This window comes from Rhodnius prolixus, unplaced genomic scaffold (assembly GCF_049639745.1).
Source record: "Rhodnius prolixus isolate KJV_2025 unplaced genomic scaffold, Rpr scaffold_9, whole genome shotgun sequence".
Lineage (NCBI taxonomy): Eukaryota > Metazoa > Arthropoda > Insecta > Hemiptera > Reduviidae > Rhodnius > Rhodnius prolixus.
In genome coordinates, this window is record NW_027411604.1 from 28,181,451 (window position 1) to 28,204,312 (window position 22,862).

A 22,862-nucleotide genomic window follows, 5' to 3' on the forward strand; every position below is an offset into this window, starting at 1 on the left:
GAAAAGATCTACATTAGTTGTAACATTTAGAACTAGAGAAAATAGTCATTACCTCAAAAACACGTTTTTCTCGCTAAAAACTGGTTGTTCCAAAATTATTCTTCGTTTTTCGCTTTTAATGGAAAGAAAAGAGTCCCCTCCATTTTTAACATTTAGTAATGTACAAAATAACACCTTTTCTCTGGCGATACTACCTGATAGTTCCAAAGTTTACTATTGCTTTTCGCATTGAGCGAAATGCCAAAGATCTCCTTTAGTTTATACAATGAAACTAACTTATAGCTCTAAATTTTACTTCCTTTTTTATATTTTATGAAAAGAAAAACTTAACTTCTATTAGAATTTTATTAATAGCAGAATATTGGCCGAATGTTGGAATTTTGCTAAATAGCCGTTATACTACTTCATAAATCCCAATATCTGGGCGAAGTGGCTGTAATTTATTACGTTTCACACTTTTTGTAAAAAGAAATAGGTCTACCCCAGTTAAAGCTTACCGTTTGATTACTTCAAAACACTTTTTCAAACGAAACTAGCCGATAGATCCCGTTTTTTTTTTCTTTTCTTAATGAGTGTTAAGAAAAAGGTCTACCCTAGTTGTAACTTTTAGCACTGACCTAAGTAGCCTTTTGGTTTCTTCGAAGCACCTTTTCACTGGTAAAACTGGCTGATAATTCTATAGTTTTGCGTCGTATTTCACAATTAATGTCTACAAAAAGTCTTCTCTAATTCTAATATTTAATGCTGGCCTAAATAGTTGTTTTGCTTACATCAAAACATCTTTTTCTGGCCGAACTAAGTGATAAATCCAAAGTTTTCCTTCGTATTTCGCAATTAACGACAAGAAAACGGTTTGACTAAATGTACCACCCTCAGTTTGAACACAACTCCGATTTCATAATAGAACTCGAAAAACAGTTGAAAAAGTCGCAGTTCCGGCAAAGGCTAACTGAAAATAACTATTTTTAATCTAAAAATACATTTTCAAGAGCAGGGCTGGAAGTTGGTAAATTGTGTTCTCCTTACTTCATAATATCAGTTCAAGAAACAGTAAGAAAATTGTGAAAATTTCGGGATCACCGAACAACTGATTTTTTATTGTTTTCAACGACCATTTTCTTGAGTAGGGCTGTTATTACTCGCTGGATCGTTCTTACTTTATAATTTAAGTTAAAGAATGGTGCAAATGTCGGATTGCTAGAACCAAAAAAAAAAAAAAAATTATTCAGAAGTTTGTGCCTAAAGATAAAAAAAATGATATAGAAATGATTTAAACGTACGTAGTGGTGCTGATTATATTAAGTGCACATATAGTGTGACACTAGTTCTACAACATGGCATTCGTTAGGCAGAAGGTCGATCAATACTGTAAGAATGAGAAGTCAACAGAGTATGTAGCATAATAATTTGGAGAATGCTATCATTTTGTGCAATACAGACTGTGGAGATCTTTTTATTGGATGTGATTTAGAGGGAAGATTTTCTAAATCTCTCTTTAAAAGATTTGAAAATATTCTGTAACGAAACTTGTTGAAGTTATTTTGTGTTAAGTTTAAATATGATAGTTGAACTTGAAATAATAAATGGACGCTATAAATACAAAGTTTAGTCACCAACGCTCTAAATTAGGTATTCCAACATGATGATTATACTGTTGACCTTCAATCCACTCATTCAATATATTGATAAAAATATATCTAGCTGTCTCAGATTATAATATTTTCACTCCTGTCTTCTAATAACAATAAGAGTTTGACGAAATTATTTTCATTAAAATTTTTGAATGAGCTTGTTAATAATAATACGAATTAAGTCAAAGGATTATTTTCTAATGATAATGTAAAAAATCTTAAATCCCTGTTTCAACTCCCATAAAATATGACAAGTGTTACGTCCAGGAAAAGCAAAAGATTGAAAATCTTATGCAAGATTAAGTGACATAAAAGTTACTAAAAGCAAAATAATATACGAACTGCTAGAGACTTTACACGAGTAAGTTGATTTTGGTTAGACCCATGCAGACAAATTTACAGCTAAAAACAATTTTTTTTAAAAAATTTAGGGAACCTTACAAATCAATAACAAAAAAAAAAAAATAAATAAATAATTAGACACTTTTCAGAAGTGTCAAAAAGGGCCTGATATTCACAAATTTTGTTGCCACTAGGAGAGTTTGTATTCTTATCATTTGAGACCGTTATCTCTATTATCTCCACAACTTAGTTTGTTTTTATTTTTTATTACAAAAACAAGAATGACTATTGCTAATTTTTTTATTTAGTTTGTTGCTTTTTTTCCTGAAGTGTAAGTGCCGGATTAAGATCTGTTAAGACTGCAAATAGCCTTATTTTTATTAAATTGAAATGTTTTAAAATAATGTTTAAAAACAAGTTAACCAAACTTTATAATGAAGTCCAAGCAATATCACAATAAATCTATCATATACAATCATTTCATATTTTATTAAGAAAATTTCAAAACAAATTATGCTTCAAAAATAAAATTTATGAAGTTTTAATGAAAATTGTAGAAAATATTCGATTGTATGGGATAGTTGAATTAATACTGTCTAATTCGTTTTTAGCAAAACGTTTGTTTGAGACAATAATATAATTTAGTGTGGAGCAAACTGCGTGGGGCGAATGGTAATTGCATTGTGTTTCAATTGACGGCCAGTTTTGTGTGTGATACAGCCCACAGAGGATATGAGCTAAAGTAAGTGGTGAAACTATTTTATAACAAAAACATTAATTCTTTATTATCTTTTTTCAAAGGAGTGTTTTAAAATCTTTATTTTACCTTCATCAACCTATTTCCTCTTAATTGGATCAATTTTGAATAGAGAGTAAGTTTTCCGTAACAGAATTCTCACGGAATGCAAATTTTGAGCCTGTGTACGAAAAAATAGCAAGAAATCTAACTTATGTCAAAAATGTGACTCCATCAGTCTAAGCTGATGGCGATTTCTTGTAAACGTCTTTTAAAAATCAAATACAGTATTTCTCTATTATATTTCCCTTTATTTGAAAACTGTTTTACTAAATTCTATCTTAGAAAGTTCTGCTGTTGAAGAACACTTTGCATTTGCCGTGAAAGGAAAAATATTGTAGGAAAAAATTGATGTTTTAATAGAGAGCTCCTTATGCCTATTGCGAATTGTTGTGAATTAAAATTCGCCAAATAGTGTAATTCCCGAAAGAAATTCCTTCAAATATTAAAAGAGTTTAAGATTTAAGGTCCTTTAATTGAATAAAAGTGCATACTTGATATTTTATTAAGCCCCATTCTAGAATATGTCCTGACTATTTTTGGCCAAATCGTCTTCCAGTAGATACTTTTTTTCCTACTCTTACTTCTCTTAAGAGGGAGATTTACAATCGTGCCGATTTTAGATTTGGAATTTCCACCAGAAATGCGGGTATTGAGATCTCCAGAGTGAAAAAACAGTGGTTTTTGCAAATCCTATTTATGTAATCCTAGGTTCACATTTCGGAAAAGTAGCTTTAGTAAGCAATAGACTTTCAGGCGACACTAGTAGCAATATTTATTTGTACTATTGAAATATAAAACCATGCTAAATAATTCAAGAATCGATATATTTTCGGACATTCAGGCAGTCAAATGCTATAATATCTGCTCCAGCTAGTGTGAAACTGTTTCGAAATCATGAAGAAAATTGGTAGCGAAGTCTTAATCGTCTGGAGGCCCGGATTTCAGGTTGTATAGGCAAATAAGGCTTCTACAATAATTCACTATGCCCAAGAAGGTTTCACGGCGTATGGACCCAAACCTTTTTGTGGCACTCCATAATCCCTTTTGAGTAAATCCATCAAAGAAAGAATGCACTATAAGTTAGAGGCGTGGCACATTAAAATACCAAGACAGAGGCGGAAGAATAACTTATTTATTAACTTATCGCTAACATTTATTTTGGGAAGTCTCTAACAAGGTCAAGCGGCTATTCGTACAGTCATTAGCTATAGTTAGCTATTGGTTGCTATAATTAGCCATTACATATTGAGAAGACATACGCATCGCTTGAGCCGGGCCACTGTAAGTCTGTGAAGGTTTTACCATCGTAAAGAGGAAAGCAGTGTGACTGTTGGGCAATCAGCTGGTATTGCTTAAAGATCAGCTGAAAAAACTGACGACTTCATCCTCTGCCTTTTTTCTAAAATCTGGTGTAACAATTTTCTATAAACTTGATATATAATTACTTAAGGTGGAGATTTATAACTCCTAAAGAAAATTCATATAAGGTCATTTTGGAGAAAAAAATTTAGGCTGGCATCCTTTAATTCAATAGGTTAATCAGATTTTAAATTTAAAATCTCACCTTACCATTTTATGAACTGCTTTCACATTATTTTTTCAAAAATGCTTTTAAATATTTTTTTATTTGTATAAAAATTTTCATGCTGCATGCTGCATTACTTTTATTTGAAACATTTTTCAACGAAAGTTCATTTAAGTGCTGTTCTTAGGAAGGCCTTACTTCTATCTAAATTCTTTTTTAGCCCTTGAAAGATAGAAATTTCATCAAAAAATGTGGGACATCATCGTGGCAGTACTTTGCACCTTGCTAGCTATTTATTTTTGGCTAACATGGAACTACAACTATTGGAGGAAACATGGAGTACCGGAAATTAAAGCCACCTTCCCCTTTGGCTGCATGAAGGACATGATTTTGATGAGAAAACATACTGGAGAAGTATACGCTGATTTTTACTGGTAAACTATTATAAGTAGGAATAATTTATGTTTGTCTTTTAAGTAATTTAGATCATTTATAAGTAAATTTAGATTCTAATTTTCATTTTCATCATGCTAGTTCAACATCATTTCTGGATACAAATAAATATTTTTCTATAATCCTATAATAGTAAGGGCTATGAAAGAGTCATTAAGAAGAAACAAAAAGACATTAATTTGGAGTAGTATCTTTAGAAAAACGTAAAACGCTTACTTATTCAAAGCACCTGAGAAAGTGATTAATTAGTGGTTAATTTTTATTATTTCGTTTTTTTAAATAGATTTTCCTGACGACCTGAGTTCCAAAGCACATGCATAAAAAATCGTACAAAATATAAACTCAGAGCAAATAAATAAAAGTCGGAAATTTATTCTTAATCAATAAGATGTGGCCTTCAGTTATAGTATGCAGCTTGTAAACCGTCTTAAATTAAATGGTTTTAAATGCTTTCTTAAATTTCCCAACTGAGCGTTTTGATCAAATATATTTCTGTTATTTTGTAATGCATAACTCCTCATCTAGATTTTAATGTAGCCGTGATTACAAATATCTTTGCTATTCTACAATCTTTTGCTTGCCAATTATCTCTAGTCCAACGACACAGATATTGGCTACTTTTGTGCTGCCAATAACCTTAGCGTCGGAAAATATCAATTTTCTGTCGAATTTCGTTTCAAAGTATTAGAAAATGCTGTTTACTTCATGGCTAATCATTAGCGCTGTTACACTTTTTTAGTTTTAATTTGGTCTGATTTAATTTTCGCTGGCAGTATTTTTTATTTATATTAATTTTCTAGCTGGAATCCTTTATTTTTTATAATTTTGAAACAATTATTTTTCAGGAAATATCCAAATGAACCAGCGGTTGGGGTTTATAAGTTATTAAATCCTCAGCTTGTTCTTCGTGACAAAGATTTAATAAAAACTGTTTGTGTTAAAGAATTTAATAGTTTTCATGATAACGAATTTGAAGCAGATCCAAGCGTAGATCCAATAATTGCTTTAAACCCATTTTTAGCCAAAGGAGAAGAGTAAGTGTAAAATTGGGCTAATTTAAATAAAATAAGTGAGCATCTTCTCTCAAATTACAATAAATTGAATAGGTAATAAAAATATCAATAATTTCAGTTACTAATTCAAATTTTGTTATTAGATGGAAGGCTTTGAGATCATTTCATTCACAAAATCAGAGTTCAGGGAAAATTAAAGGAATGTTTGTGTTAATGTTAGATGTTTGTAAAGATATGATATATTTCGTTGAACAGAACGAAGGCAAACCTATTGAGGTAATGAAATAAACAAACATACAAATTTAATCGTATTTAAGAACACAAAGTTATTAATTTTAAATACTTTGTACATCGTTAATAATTTTTTTTAAATCATTAATTTGTAAATTGATCATTGTATTAGTATTGATTTTACGCTCACCATTTTGAATGCATTATAAATAATATAATAATATATTGTGTGAAATGTTATATTTCAATAAAAAAAAGTCTTACTCAGGATCTTCATAGATGCTCTGACCCTCAGAGCATTTGGGAATCAACTCTTTTGATTGGAAGTTGATCAACCAGTTCTACATTATATTATAGAATCTTGGTAATTTCTTTTATCTTTAAAGCAACTAATGACAACTTCTACAGTCCATCAATTTAGCCCATGTAGGTTGTGTGGGTATTATTAAGGTGAAAAATAAAATTTAAAAAGTCAATTATAACGAGGTTTCATTTAAAAGTTTAAACACTCTACAAGAGCTTTTAAAATCGAATTGATGTGGCTCAGAAATAAATTCAATAAAGCCAGGACTCTGACATTAAAAAAAATAATTGAATCCATTGATGTAATGAATTACTTTGGAGTATTCATTAGTTACTTTCCCTGTTCTATAACATCCATTTTAAATTACTTCTATACAGTAATATGTTCAGGATAATCATTTCATAAAATAATTTGTTTTAGGCAAAATATTTCAGTGGGCAGTATACAACAGATGTTGTAGCCTCTAGTGTTTATGGGCTAAAAACAAATTCATTTCTTGATCCAAAAGCAGAATTCAGAAAAATGTCAGCCAAAGTATTTGATCAAAGTTTTTCCCTTCAGCTTTATTTCTTAATGCTTAATTTTATTCCGAAACTTGGGAAAATTTTAAGAATGAGGTAAGTGTTTGTAACAAAAAAAAAAAAAAAAATGGTTTGCAAACTCACTTTTATTTGATCTTTTAATTCTAAGATACCTTTTCTTCAAAATTCTAATTTCAAAAAGCGGTTAATTGTTACCAAAGTTATACCATAATAAAGTCAACCATAAATTACTTTAAAGTAGTTATTTCGAGGGAAGTGTAGCTTACTATCATCGAAGGGCACATACATAGACTATATAGACTACATGTATTGGAAATAAATTGTAAAAGACAGGAGGAAGAGTGATGCGTCGAAGAGTGAAGGTAATATTTTGAGATTTAGTTTCGTTCAGTCTTAAATCTCATTTTTTGAACCATATTTCTAAGGAGGTGAGATGGGACTGAAGGATTCTATGAGCTATTAGTGGATCTTTGTTAGTAGATAAAATGGCAGTATCATCAGCATAGGTGAGAAGAGTAATTTCAGGATAAGTTGGAATGTCTGAGGAGTAGATTGTGTACAGAACAGGCGAGATAATTTAAAAACATAAAAGTGTAGAGTTCATCACTTAAGTGACCCTTCAGGTTGAAATATTTTAACCAAAAATTCAATCCACCTTAAAGGGCATAAATGATAGGTGTATAGTGATTTAAGTAGTGCATTAAGTCAATGTAATAGGGAAAAATGTTCCAAATAAAAGATTCAGACCTGTGCAAATGAAGTTTATAGGAAATTGTAGGAGACATGTAGTAACTCTAGTAGAACTGAAAAAACCTTTCATTAAATTGTTACTGCCAGTTGAGAGGTCCTCTAATTCTTTCTGATGGGTAGTAACACACGAGATAACAAATTTGAGCTCCTTGCAATTTTACGTTTTTTTTTACCGAGGGAGTTCAGATTAATACAAACGCTTTTCAAAATAAAATAGCAATACAATCTCCAAAAATGTATACAATAAATAGTATTTTAGTACAAGAAAGGGTTTTTTAACTATGCATATTTATTTTCCAGATTTATTCCAAAAGAAGTTTCAGACTTTTTTATCAAAGTAGTAGCTGACATTTATGAGTATCGTATAAAGAATAAAGTCAGAAGATCTGACTTTCTTCAAGCTATGTTAGACGAAAATCTAAATAATGATAAACCTAGTAAGTAAAACAAAAAGAAGGAACTGTTTTCTTCTATTTATACTTGGCTGAGGTAAAACTTCAGATTGGTACAGTTTTTAATTGTATACTTTGATGTTAAGGATAAGGTGAAAACTAATCAGAAAAGAAGGAATCCCAACATTATACATTGGCATTAGTGTTACCCTTCATTCGTGTAACAATCTGAACATTATGTTTAAGAGATAAATCTAAACTTCCCTAAATCGTATCAAACATTTAAACAATTGCTGAATCAATAATCAAAATTGCTAATTTCGCTTTGTCTATAATGTACTTTATTGTGTCTATGTTTTCACGAATTTATTTCCAGAATACACATTCGAAGAGATTACTGCACATACAATGACATTTTTCATCGATGGATACGAAACTTCTTCAACCTTAATGGCCTACATTATTTATCTTCTCGGATTATATCCTGAGCACCAAGAGAAAATCAGGGATGAAATCCAAGAAGTTGGGCAGATAACTTATGATGAAATACATAAGTTGAAATATTTAGATGCTGTTGTCAACGGTAATATTGTTTTATTTATTGAAGTAATTGCTCTTTACTGACAAATTCTTCATTAAATACACTTTCTGCGCCAGCCTCTTCTTGATCTTCCTCCACCACTAATTCCATTTCCACTATTTTTTTTTTTTAATGATTTAAGGCGCGTCAACATCTTAGGTTATTGGCGCCCATTTCCACTATTACTATAATAACTATAGAACATTATTTATGTATGAGAATGTATTTACTTGCAAATAATATTATTTGATTCCGTATGCAATTTACTCGCACTGAAAAGATTTGCTTTGTAGATTATTTATCATTTCAATTAATATGGTTTTACATAATGTGGTGTTAAAAAACGACCGCAGTGTTTCTACTGTTTGTGAGTTCATCCCATGTTGGCAGCAATACCCAAATCTGATTTATCTGAGATTTATTTTCGATGATTGTAAACAAGAAGAAAAATTTTTCGTGGATGATATCTCGTAATTAGGAAATGCTGGTTAACATTCCACTTATTCTTTCTTGGATTTATTTTTTCGGGTGCATTCAGTTTTTTCTCAATGCACAGAGAAGCTGAGTAGGCCATATTTGTTGATATTCTCTAAATGATAATTATCCCAAAATAACTATATTTATGTAATATATTATATGTTGGAATTTTCAGAGACATTACGGTTGTATCCACCTGGTTTGTTGTTGACAAGACTATGTACAAAGGATATTATTCTGAAGGCAGGAGAGAAAAGTTATCCAATATCGAAAGGGATGACAGTAGCCATGCCTGTGTATGCGATGCATCGCGATCCAGCTTATTTCCCAGATCCAGAACAATTTGTTCCTGAGAGATTTTTGGAGAAACAAGTACCTGCAGAATTCTTACCATTTGGGATGGGCCCAAGGGCTTGTTTAGGTGAATGTTTTAATCATGTTAATCATTTCTTAAAATTTGGATTTTCAAACTTTCTGCATGTTTTGAGTTTACTATAGGTAACACTTAATTTGTTTCTTTGAGGTGAGTTAAGATTAAACTGTGGTACGATAGAGGATGTGCTCAACTCTTCCGATGCTTTTAAAATTAGCCGTTTATTTCTCTCATTGTAGCATATCCGCCCATAATTACCACTTCAGATAAGAGTTTCTTAACTTGTGAACATAAATTGAATCTATGTTCTGCATATTATAACAGATGAAACTCTTAAAAAAATATTTTTAATACCTCACAAAAAATGCGGTCAAAGAAAAACATTAAGGGAGTTGCGTTGTTTAGAAAATAAAAATAGTTTATTCATCAGCACCATTAATAAACACTCTAACTTTCATTTAGATTTAAATTCTAATGAATTTTCAAGTTTGTTTATAAAACTTTCGAGCATTATCCTTTACTAATATTAATTATCATTTGTAATCCTTGCAGGCTCAAGATTTGCATTGACACAAGTAAAGACTGGCATAGCACATTTGGTACAGAACTTCAAGATATTTACTAAAGATTCTGATGGAAAGTTGCCTACAATAGACAAAAATTCAACATTTTTAATGCCGCCTAAATCTGGGTTGTGGGTTAAATTTGAATTGGCCAAAGAAAATACTCATTAATTTGGTTACAATTGTATGTGTAGTCTTGTAATTTTAACAGATATGTAACTAACAGTAAATATTCGTATTAGGTAAATGAATTTTTTTCTATTTAGTATATTTGTAAATATCTAAAAAAGAATCTTATGAAAACAAAGTTTATTTGAGGTATTTCCAAATACCATATTTTTTATTAATGGACACATTTTTATTAATTTAATTATAATTAACAATATTATATGATACAATAAAAATCTTTCGTAAGAATCAAATAATGCTACTTTTCTCTTTTATATTGAAATCAGCTTTAAATTAATACATATCAATTCACTTAAAAGAGTTAACACTGTCTGGAGTGGAGACTGGCAGTGAACTGAGAAAACTCCGTGCGCTAATGACATCAGATACTAAGGCGCTTTAAAAAAAAAAAAAAAATTAAAAAGTTTGGTACATCTTCAAAAAAAATAAAAATAAAAATAAATAAATAAATGTAATCTATCAATTACATAAGCCCTTGAAAATGACCTAGTCCCAAGCTCGAAAGCTCAGGAAAATAATAAAAAAAATTGACAGAAGTGGCAGAATTCTTTCTTCCTTCTAAATTCACTGGTCTGAGTTACGTTAAAGGAATTTTTAGCTCAAAAGCCGGAACTTGCAGAAAGCTAAGACTGATAGTCTGAATATTTTATATGGATGTAATAAAATATAGTAAAACGCTCATCTTAACTTGAGCAGTTCGTAGTACCTCTCCTTCTCACTTCTAAATCTATTCTGAAGATTCTGGAATTCGAGTTGGAGTCAATTAGTTGCATTAATGCACAGTATATCGAGTGAAAAAATATCTATTGGTGTATAATACAACGAGGTATAACTGTTAAAATACTAGATTTTAAACTTCATACTTAGTAGAAGCTCACTCGTAAACCTCTCTCCGGACTCTGAAGGCTAATGGAGGATTACTCTAACTTGTGAGTACCAGGACAATCCATGTACGTAGGTGTTTTTTTTTTTTTAAATTAATATGAAAATGGAGAAAAGTCTGGGAGAGAACTATGATATGCTACTTAAATATTAGAGGCTACTGTTCTGAAAAAATAATTTCCATATCAAAAGTTTCATCCGAAAGTTCATTCAAGTGAAGTTTTTTTTCACATAATCAATAACTTTTATTATATTATACATCAGTTTCTAGTTTAAAATAAACTTTTCTTCTTTGATTGTCCAAATCGACCACTTTATACTTCTCAATCACTTTAACCAGGGCCGGATTTTCCTATAGGCTAACTAGGCTTCGGCCTAGGGCCTCAAATCAAGAGTGGCCTACATTCAAATTGTTAGCAAAATTAAAATTACACTATTCTAAAAACAGTACCAATAACAACATGTTTCATTTAACATATATATATATATATCGCAGTAGTGATGTATTTTATTATCTCTCATGTAATTTACAAACTTAAAAATGGGATGTGGAAGGGCCTCATAAGTGGAATAGCCTAGAGCCTCTTTTCATCTAAATACGGCCCTGACTTTAACACATGTTTTTCAAGTTTTTGCCCTCATCGCTTCTCACAGAGCCGTAATGTTTTCCGGCTTATAAATATCTCCAATCCTTTATAGCAATATTGAAAGGTTATTTGATGTTTTTTAATAAATATCTATGTAAGTGAACAAAGATTGTAAAATGGTTTATCACATATGAATTCAATTTAACAGCAGCAAATTATAAAAGATATTTAAAAAACTTTCATTTACAATTATGTCCAGTAACAGTCCAGTATCCGCTTTAACATTTATAATGATTTAAAAAAAAAATAATTAAAAAACTCTCAGCAATGCAAAATAAACTTTAAAATCTATTTACAGAAATCTTAGTTACAATTAAATATATTCTAATTTTTTGATTTTATTACAGCTTATGTTGCTTTATTTTTATGTGTTTTTTATGTTACAACTATTATTTTCACATGAATACTTATACATATTTGTTTCTTTGAAAAAAATACATAAAAATAACTAAAAAAGTAACATTAAACCACAATAACTCTTAATTATCTATTTTGGTATAAGCTGATCGAAAGGAATTTTCAGTGTGGCTAAATTGAATCTTGAAGTCATAATTTCATCAGATACATTTTGGAAGTATGGCAGAGCTTCTTCATAAATTGGTCGCCAGAATTGATTCAAAAGAGACACTAATATATTACCTAAAACAAATAATAATTCAATTTTAAATTTGGATTTTCCAATAGTGTCTAATAAAAAAGGGAATATTTTATTTTGCAGCAGTGGACAACAGATCGTTTCGTTTAAGAACTTCCTGAAGAAGAACTCTTACATTAATATAAGTTTTTTTCCAAAAAACTTCTTTTCTCCGGCTATTGTCAAAACATGGCAATTTAGAAACACTCTCCAGAAATGAAATTATAGTAAGTTTTGGGAGACAAGTTCTTAAGTAAGCTCGTCAGCTAGATCAAGTAGATTAAATAAAAGCTCAATTGAAATAACTTGAAATTCAAAGTGCATTAGTTACAACCACCTGCCGATTTCAGCTAAGTTACTTACATTTTACTTTTTCTAACTCTTTTTAAGAAAAAACAAAAAGTTGAAAAGATGCATTGAAAACGAAGAGGAAAAGAAATAAGAATCGTAACATTGAAACCAAGACTCTTGGCAATAAATTTGAAGATATGTTAAAGATCAAGACAAAGATTAGGATTAACTTGTTGAAATCCAGTTAAATAAAAGCTACTCACTAAGTTCTGGGTATTTGTAATTCTCGTTTGACATATGTACTTTCATATCACCAACTGTCGGCCTCATTATCATTCTGTCAATCTGAAGAAATTCTTCTCCGTCTTTCGTTACAAGATGTCCTCTTAATTTCAGGGTACCAGTTACGTTATCTAAAAATTTATCATTAATTTTATTAATTGATTAAATTCAGGTAACATTTCTAGGATGTGACCTACAACTCTATTACAATATACAAATATTTAATTAGACTGTAACTAAAAATCTGTAGCCTTGGTTAGAAAATTGAAATTGAAGAGTACGGGTGACCTTAGTACAACCCTTCTAAAAACAGGATCATCCATAACTTTGGAACTAAATGAACCAGTTGGTTTTCGGGGACAACAACAACAAAAAAAAAAGACTTCGGGCGTTGCGACATCAAGCTGCTCAGAATAAGAGGAGTTCTGGTATAGCTGAGTTTGCCAGCAAATATTTGCAATTTAAATTCAAAAACTTGAAAAAAGGAACTGTTATTGCTGAAGGTAATCGATCCTATTTCAAAAGAATCAACGTTGAGAAATGAGAAATCCAAATTGAGTATTCTAACAAAGGACCTATTTTACCTTGGATAATATTGATTTAGAACCAGGAAATTTACTAAAATAGACAATCAGTTTCACTGAGTATTAATATTCAGGAATAAAAGGAGACTCCTTTAAAGTATCTGTTACGAAGCTCAAAGAAAATTAATTTTTAAATGTAAAGTATAATAAAAACATGAGAGGCATTTAAAAAAAAAAACTCGCGAGTAAAGTGGCACATTCTGTTGAGAGACTTTCCTAAAACAAGGAATTTTACCAATGAATATAACACATTTTCTGCGGAAATGTTACTACAAATAATAGTTGGAAACTAAAATGAGTTCAATGAGGTTAAAGAAAATTATTGGAACCATTTTCGAAGAAGAAGTAAAAAATTTATTCTATAAAGTGGAGGAATTCTGATTGCTAGGTTACAATTGGTCCCTGTTAGTTTTATTTTGAAATTTAAACTTTCAGCTAAATATAATTTTCCCATTTTCTAAATCTACTTACGCTCTCTAACATGGAAACCTCAAAACGCTAAATTTTGGTAAAACCTCAAATCCGAAACTTTGATTTGATTTTACCAGAAGTAACGGAAAATTAATAAAAAATAAAGATCAAAGTATCCTATTATTAAAAAAAAAAAGTACTTACTTATGCTACCAGAAAATGATCCCTTGCCCAGAATTGGCAGATCAGATATGTATCCTTCTGCCACATAATTACCTTTGACTAGTACTTTATCATTATGAAAATCAACATCCATTGCAATCTGATTAGGATTGTTGAAGTTTGATCTACAAAAAAAGTTTTCAAATTCGAATCTATTATTGATTTGTAAAGAATAAACTTGAATAAATCCTCAAGTTAAAATTGATTCTTGTTCTTTTCTTGATACACAATATTTGTATTTATAAAATTTGTATGAAAAAATTCTTTTTTAATTGACATTGACTTAAATAATTAAGATTACTTTTAATTAATCATTAATCTAATCAATTTATAATTAATGATAGCAGTAAATAAAAATGTAATAATACCTTACTCCTAAAATTTGTATAGCTGAAAATCCATGAGTATTGATATTAGTAAAAGTTAAACCAATTTTAAAAGGATCTCCAGAATTTTTTATGTGGAATTCTTCTACTTTCCAAGGATCCAAGGATGGGAAGTTAAGCTGTGGGATTCCATCTAAAAAAAAAAATAAATAAAATTAATAAAAATTTAGTTAGTAACAGTAATACACAATAATCAATCATTCCTACATCACACATTATTGATCCAATGATAAATATCAATAAAAATATTTTTTTCCAATATCATATTCAAATATATTTTTTTTTAATATATGATTTAAGGCGCGTCAACATCTAAGGTTATTGGCGCCCGGAGCTTTTTTCAGTGCACTGCCGGCCTCCGGACAGTGTTCTCTCGTTACAGACAACACTGTCCATCACCGGACAGTGAGCTGTAAGAAGCTCCTAGGAAGAGAAAATCTAAGGGTCAGCTGCTGGATTCGAACCCGGGACCTCAGCGTGGGAGTCCAGTATGCTAACCACATAGCTAATCCCTTCCCTTTCAAATATTATAGTAATTTTTACTATAATATGTAACCTTTTATTGACAATAGAGGATTGTGAAATTTTGTCTTGCTAAAATGATAATGATTTTAGGATTTTTTTTTTTTTATTAAAGAGTTTGTGTAGAAAGAATGTAAAAGATCGCCTTTTTAAGATAAAATTAGGGTACCTCCGCAGCTAAATAAAATAAAGCTATGATTGACGAATGAATAGATAATAAACAACCATTTTAATAATTAAAAATTGTTAATAATAATTAATAACTCGAACTAAGTAAAAGCCAAGTAAATTCTCTGTTGTCCGAGACAAATTTTAAAGACCAATGTTGGAGGAAAACTGAGGATAAATTATATCATCTTTATCTTTCTAAGCTATAACGGAACCCAGAATGCTTCATACAATAGTTTTTAGAGAGTTTTTTTTTGCTTTGGTTTTTGATGTGAATGAATATTTCTAATCAAATTGGCAAACTGAGATCAAAATGATAAATTTGGAATCATGAGGATTAGTCTCATTCCTTTGATGTATCTAAAAAGTGATTTATTTTTTCCTACTGTCCAATATAACTGCCGCTGAAGGTGAATATTTGGATTCAATCAATTTAATTCTGATTTTTACAATAAAATAAATTACAAATGTTTCGGTTTGACAATTTACAAAACATGACCTTAGAATCCTCTGTTTCTCTTGAGTTTTCTTCAGAATATCTAGAGAAGAATATCTATCATTGAGGGAGACAAGTGCTACCATTAATCAATTATTATTCCTTAGTGCCCGCTACTCCTGAAACTTCCAAGAGAACCTGGGTGTTTTTTTTCTCACCTAGGGATGCTTAAAAGAGTAGGCACTGTTAAGATCAAAGCGCAAAGATATTTTTGTTCTGGTGCTTAATTCAACGTGAACAAAAAATAAACAAACAAAGCTGGTGCGTTAAACATTAGCCTCAGCTCCAAAAATTTGTAAATTTAATGTTTCCTAAATCATAAAAGTATTAATTACATCAAAGAATAAATAAAAACTTAAAGATTTAGACTGGCTATGCCTTTTATCTAATTTTACATTTGGAATTACTTAAAATTTAGATATGATTGTATAATTGTGATTGCAAGTCAGTTCCTGCTCTTACATAAGCTGCATGTAAGCCATATTTCTTGAGACAGGGTTATTTATGTTATCATTACACTCCAGTTACAACAAACTATAATTAGATAAAGACTTTTGATTTCGAAAATAGTTGCAATATTTTAAATTCCTGTATGTTTTTGTTTTGCATTAAAGAAACTAATTCTCTTTTTTTTACATTTTCTTGTAATATGGGGACTAAGAAGTGCAAAAATACACGTCCTTTTTTTAAGAATGGTTAAAAAACTTCTGTAAAATCTCATCAACCGCACGTAAAGGCCGCCCAGCACGTTTCTTTCTTTATAAGATAGAAAAACCGCTATTAAATTTTTGAAACCATTGCCAGGCTATTATCGCCAATCAAGGACATGTTCCTAATTAGATTTAAATAACTATCACAAATAATTTATTAAAGATTAAACTGGTCGACTAAATAAAAAGCCAATTTAACCCAGGAAGATTAAAATAAATAATTTAAAGTAGTAAATTAGCGTTGGGGAAGGAAATTTACGCTGTAATATTCCTTGCATGCTAATAATAGCACAGTATTTGTGCTGGCTATCTTCTTATTAACGAGGACCGCTTCTAGCTTCCAATAGCTCTCTTTGCTCTGCGCATTTCGTCTGAATTATTTCTTTTTCTATTGTTATAGATGTAATTGACTCTTTCAATTGATGAATTGAAAAAAAAGAATTAAATTGAAGAAATAATTAATAAGAAAAAGTACTTAGAGAATGGAAATTAAAATAAATTAATCAAATATAAAATAAATAAATCTGAAATTATTGATGAATTGAAAAAAAAGAATTAAATTGAAGAAATAATTAAAAAGAAAAGTACTTAGAGAATGGAAATTAAAATAAATTAATCAAATATAAAATAAATAAATCTGAAATTATTGATAAATTGAAAAAAAAAACTATGACAAAATTGACCAAAAAGCATGGATCCACAAGTGATTATATTCAACATAATTAAAAATGAATAAGTAAATAAATGAAATCAATTCATGACAACCTTACTCTTTCTATCTTTTTTTTTCTATTTCTCCTCTAGTTTTGCTACCTCTGGGTTTCCGTACTGATAGTTTCATCCTTTTTTAGTTTCAACAAAACATTTTTCAGTCTAACTTATGAGAGCCGTTTTAGAATCTAAACTAGCAATCCCAAATCATTTGGTTGATCATAATAATCATGAGTTTTATTTTATCTTATTACAAATATTGCTGTCAAGAATGAGCAATGATTGTAAGAACAAAACTGTTAAGCTGGTGTAAGGCAAGCTTTTTATTTCAACTGGCGTGATAAGAATATTTCATGAGCCTCGATATAAATCTTTATTATATTTAATGATTTGCTCTTCATTGTTCAATAATAAAAGAAATGGATTTTTAATTAATTTATTATACAGATAGTTCACAATAAAAGTGATTGAGTTTCCTCCGCTAAATTTCAGGATGAAACACATCCAGTCAATTATGCAACAAAACATCGAATGTTTATTTAAATCTCTTATTTCTTGCAAACGGAGAATTAAAGATTTCAACATCCATTATTTGGTAATAGCACCTACTACCTACTACACCAGCTAGGAATTCGGTAAAGTACTTTGCATATTTGGTGAATACGTCTCAACTCTAATCTGATGTAATGTAACTGGGTTAGTAAATATGATTTAATGTTGGCTGATTTAATGGCATTTTAGAAAATTTTATAGCCTTTTTTTGTAGTTTATTAATGCAATTACTTCACGTTATTTCCTTTATTGTTTAATAATATATTGCATCTACTAGTATTTTATCTGAGGAAAAATAAAAATTACAGAGACAATTTTTAAAGCAGTAAATGAAGTAAGTAAGCAGAAAATAAGTTGTCTTTATTTTTCGTATTCAGAGATTGAAAAGCTGGTACATGTTCTCTCTTTCTAATCTCTCACTTTGTATAAAAAAAATGTATGTTTATAAAATGAAAAATCTCAAAAGCCCATTAATTCAAAGATTTTCATCTTTAAGAATAGGTCCGTAATGTATCCGTTAGAAATTGACGTTATGAACAATTGTTTTCAATTTGAAACTCCCATATGTTTCCTTGCACTCCTTTTGTGACGCAATAAGTTTATCGCTTTTATTTACTTCATTTTTAAATTAAATTTTGCAAGACTCTAGAAGAGATTAAGAAATGAAAATTAGAAAAGAGAAAGGTAAATAGTACTTATAGTTTCTTTCTCTTGAATACACTGTGCACTTTCAGCGGAAAGTGTAAAATCAGATGCCTTTATTAAAATCACCATCTATGAAAATTTCAAATTAAAACCAATTAGTTTTGATAATTCTTAATTTGAATAAAATTATCTGTTTGTACAACAATTGGTAGGCGTAGATAGATTTAATGATATGTGATACAAGTTTAAAACAAATGGTATGTAGTAATTAGTAATCGCCTATTTTTTCAGGCGGGGCTTAACGTCCAACTGCCGTGTCGTGGACGGAGGCGACTAGCAAATGTACTTTACTATTTCTCATTTAACCATTAAATAAAATCCAAGACCAAGACCGGGAATCGAACCAGTACCACAATGCATATTAGCTTTGCAGGTCTCGCCTCTTAACCGCTCGGCTACCGTGGCGCCTATTTGATGGTATGTATTAATATATTTTTTCATTATTATCGTTATTTAACGTTTTTTTGACAGAAAACTTTGCAGAATACATTTCCTATCTGCCTTAATATATTCAAATTTAGTCAAATACAAAATTTAATGGATAGGAAGGATACAATTTTGTACTTACGTTGTAATAATTTCCGTAATTTTAATTAAAACAGAAAACTTTTGTGAAAACGTCCCAAGAGACCTTCCCTTAAAGAACTGTACCCACTGTGAAACTTCAACATTGAATCCCTTTATTGCAAAGGATCTAACCCAATTTAAGAGCTAGATAAAACCTTACATAGAAATTACAATTTAAACATAGAAACCTAAATTTCCATATACCAAATCTCTCCAATGAAATCTCTCAAACAATAAAAGTCACCCATACTTTAATATTAAAGAAGTTAATAGAAATTATTCACTTCTCGAGATAATTGATAAAGATTTCCATAAATATTCATTTATGAGATATTTTAATTACTCCCTCTCATGTTATCTCTCATATCTCACGAAGAGAATCCACAAAAAACATTCACTTAGTCACTGATAAATTCGAATCACAAATTTATACGAGAAAGTCGGTCACGGACGCTATCCTCCGTCAAATTTTAGAAACAGAAGGTGAAATTGACAGATTTGAAAGAAACCATTTTTCGTTTTTTAATTTCTTCAGAGATATCGATCATAACAATAAAAATTAGAAGAAATTAAGACTTAATTAAAATGTTTATTGTAGAAAGACAAGACAAAGTTAAAAAGTATTTGATTAGAAGTAGGACAGTGTATATTGTGAAAGTTAGACCAGTCGAAGACGTAACATCCACTTGCCTTGCATACAAATTTATACTTCAGGTTAAATAATAGTATAAATATAGTTTTTACTTTAAAACTAGAACTTTTTAATTTGTATTTTAGTGCCTTATTTATTTATTTATTTCTTGTTGGTCATATGAAAAAAAGGGTTACTTGTAATAAATATTGTTCATTTCTTTATTTGTGAATATGTTTTATTGATTACTATCCACAAGTAAGTACTAATTGGTAAGATATAATCAGCAATGAAATTAACTAATTCATTTTATTGATTTGATAATGGCATTTGCTTTAAAACTATCAACATCACCACAAGTGAAATTGCAAAACTATTTCTGTCACCGTTTATTTTAAAAAATCTTTCAAAAATCTTCAAAATTTTTAATAATTTTAAAATTTCATCAGTTTCGAAGTAAAATGAATAATATCTACTTGTAATTTGATTCGATTGATTGAAAAAAAGTTTGAGCTGAAATTGAAATAAATGAATAATTTACTAAGCTAAGATCTACGAACAGTCTCATCCTCGAAGTTCAATCTTCTTGTTTTCTGAGCCCTTTCTTTGTAAACAGAATCTAAGATAATCTAAGATAGGCAAGTACAATCTTGAGATCTTTGAAATATAGAAGGTAGTTAACTGTTTCATGGGCGAGAAAGCGTTATACCAAAAACATAATTGATGTTCGAAATTAAGTAAAATTCCAACGTATTGGATAAATAATGAGTTATCCTCGCAGAACTCATACTGCAAGAAGACAGGGTTCCAAGAACTATCTGTGAATAGCGCTGCTTGAATAGCATCATATTAATTATACTGATCGCAAGGTCAATGTTCGTTTTAGCCATGAAGATGGTAATCAAAATATTGAAATGATGACTTATTTTAATTATTAAAAACTGTAAACTAGGCCTCGTTTTCTTTACAAAAATTTTGTATTTTAAACACAAATGTCAGACACAGAATGCACAAAAAACAAGGCGACACGAGAAAAGGTACAGTTGTTAAACTGGAAATACTAGAAATGGAAACACACCATAAATTCAAGACATCCTAAAAGATTTCTTCAATTGAGAAGACGAAATTCTCTGTCAGCTGAACATAAAATATTATTAAATTTGGTAAAGTCAATAGTAATCTGACACTAATACTTATTACATTTTATTCAAGGCTGGAAACTGCTAATGAAGGAGATCCATCAAGGCTATATTAACTTGCATTTCTTAAAAATTTAAATTGATATTTTACAATCTTGGAATGTTTATTTAAGCATTTATACCCTTAAGTATTAGCTAGGAAGAGAAAATAGACGCCAAAATTAAGTTACATTGAAATTTAACTCTACTAAATCAATTTTGTACGAAAAAATTATTTTTAGGTAAATGCAGTATAATACTGCAAGTTATGACATTACGTTTAATACTTATTTACATAACTGAATGAATAACCGCTCAATATTCTTCATCGGTGTTCAATTGAAAAGCCTAAATTTAACGCAATTAATTAAAAATATCACAGAGAAAAAACAGGAAGAAATATTTTGTAAAATACATGCGATATAGTTAAAATTTGTTTTTAGGGAGCCAAAGGAGCATTAAACCTTTTTTCTTTAAGATGCCAAAGAAGCATTGGCAGTAGAAATGATTAACAAAATGTCCGGCAATCCTTAAGAACTATTCTTTAAAAAGTTATATAAAATTTTGAATTTATAAAACTCTACCAATCACAAATTAATTTCTAATAATAAATAATTAAAAAGGAATATTTTAACGCTGTATCTACTAACCTTTGCTGATTTTTTGGATTAAAGTTTGTATAGAATTCTTTAGACATTCATCAAGACTGTCCTGTGCTTGTGACCTTCTACAAATTTCAGCATATTGTGCTGCGGAAAAAAGAAGAAGTAAAATAAATAAAATTTTCCAAAACTTTTTACAATAAGAAAACAATAAAAGTCCATTTATAAGCTTAAACGTACGAATTTCAACTCCATTTCTAAGTACAGCTGCACGGGAACTAATTGCGAACGAGGTCAGAAGGAGCAACACTTTTACATCCATGGTGTATGGAGCTAACAAAGACACTTCTAAACTCGTATGCTTTATACTGAATCCCACTCTGCTCTTGTTAACCCTACTTCTACCTGCGCAATATCTTTTATTTTACACATTTTTTTCTCTATTTAAATATGTAATTTTCTTAATTATTTTACTTGAAACATGTATTATTACGAAAGTTTTATTTTTCTTTCCTTTATTTTATTTTTGTTTATATAAGTCCGCTTTAACATCTGAGATCATTAACGCCCGCAGATTTTGTTTTACGCACTGCTGGCCTCTGGAAAGTTACAGATAACAGTGTCTAAACTCTGGACAGTGAGCTGCAGAAAAGAACTAAGGCTAGGCATGTGGATTCGAACCCAGCGGCTCCGTGCGGAATTCTAGTACACTACTAGCAAAGTAGCTGATCATTCTTGACTAATTATAATTATTTAGCTTTTACAAGGAAAGAAATAGCGAAAAATGTATCAAACACTAAACTTAAAAAAGAAAAAGAAGTAAAAAAATGAACATACTTTAAGATTTCTACTTCTTGAAGTTGCTTAATAATTGCTAAATAAAGAAGCAATGCTCCCAACTTGAATAGAGACAAGTATCTATTATTAGAAAATGATTTAAGCTGAGAGGACAGGTGGAAATTCAAGTAATCGAAGGTGTTTAAATTTCAATCTCTACAAGAAAAGCTTTGGTTCTCTTATAGGACGTTACGGCGTTTGAAGAAATAAGCATATAAGAGATGGTTATTGTAAACCATTGGGAGTTGAAAGAAACTAAAATACATCCGCTGATGAATAAAATACGAACGATGAAACGAGGTACGAGGCTGGAAGATAATAATATGTTTCCCAGTCATTTCATTTCTCTCCAAACTATTGCAGATGCTTTAAGTACGAGCGAAAGGGATTCTTCATTGATGTTCAGAACTTCAGGATATTGCACTATTTAAAAAAACAAGATTTTAATCTTACGCCTTATTGGTCGTTAGCTCCTACGGCCTCCATTAGACGCCGGCTTTGTTTTACATAATTTTAATAAATTGTTAAAATAATTGCTCATTACAAACATATTTCAGACATGGAAGAATTTGCAGCTTCTTCGTAGCTCTAAGTTATCATTCCAGCAGAAATTACAAATTCATTTTTTCCAAGACCTTAATTCTTTTGAGATACTTTTGGAAGTAAATGTGTTCAATCAC

General features: G+C 29.9%; 2 protein-coding genes across 2 annotated transcripts; one reads left to right on the top strand and one right to left on the bottom strand.

Moving 5' to 3' along the window:
- Positions 1-2,308: 2,308 nt before the first annotated feature.
- LOC141454298 (cytochrome P450 9e2-like) lies at positions 2,309-10,567 on the top strand. Its single transcript, XM_074128401.1, has 9 exons — positions 2,309-2,715; positions 4,518-4,731; positions 5,596-5,784; positions 5,907-6,039; positions 6,719-6,915; positions 7,891-8,027; positions 8,359-8,565; positions 9,215-9,460; positions 9,965-10,567. Exons 2-9 carry the CDS (start codon positions 4,547-4,549, stop codon positions 10,144-10,146), a joined length of 1,476 nt encoding a protein of 491 aa, XP_073984502.1. The 5' UTR covers positions 2,309-2,715; positions 4,518-4,546; the 3' UTR covers positions 10,147-10,567.
- Positions 10,568-11,961: 1,394 nt separating this feature from the next.
- Positions 11,962-21,744, bottom strand: LOC141454305 (protein takeout-like). The gene is made up of 6 exons (XM_074128409.1): positions 21,586-21,744; positions 21,394-21,492; positions 14,486-14,636; positions 14,100-14,242; positions 12,882-13,031; positions 11,962-12,332 (listed from the first exon to the last, which is right to left on the bottom strand). The coding sequence occupies exons 1-6, from the start codon at positions 21,665-21,667 to the stop codon at positions 12,181-12,183; spliced, it is 777 nt and encodes a 258-aa protein (XP_073984510.1). The 5' UTR covers positions 21,668-21,744; the 3' UTR covers positions 11,962-12,180.
- Positions 21,745-22,862: the final 1,118 nt, after the last annotated feature.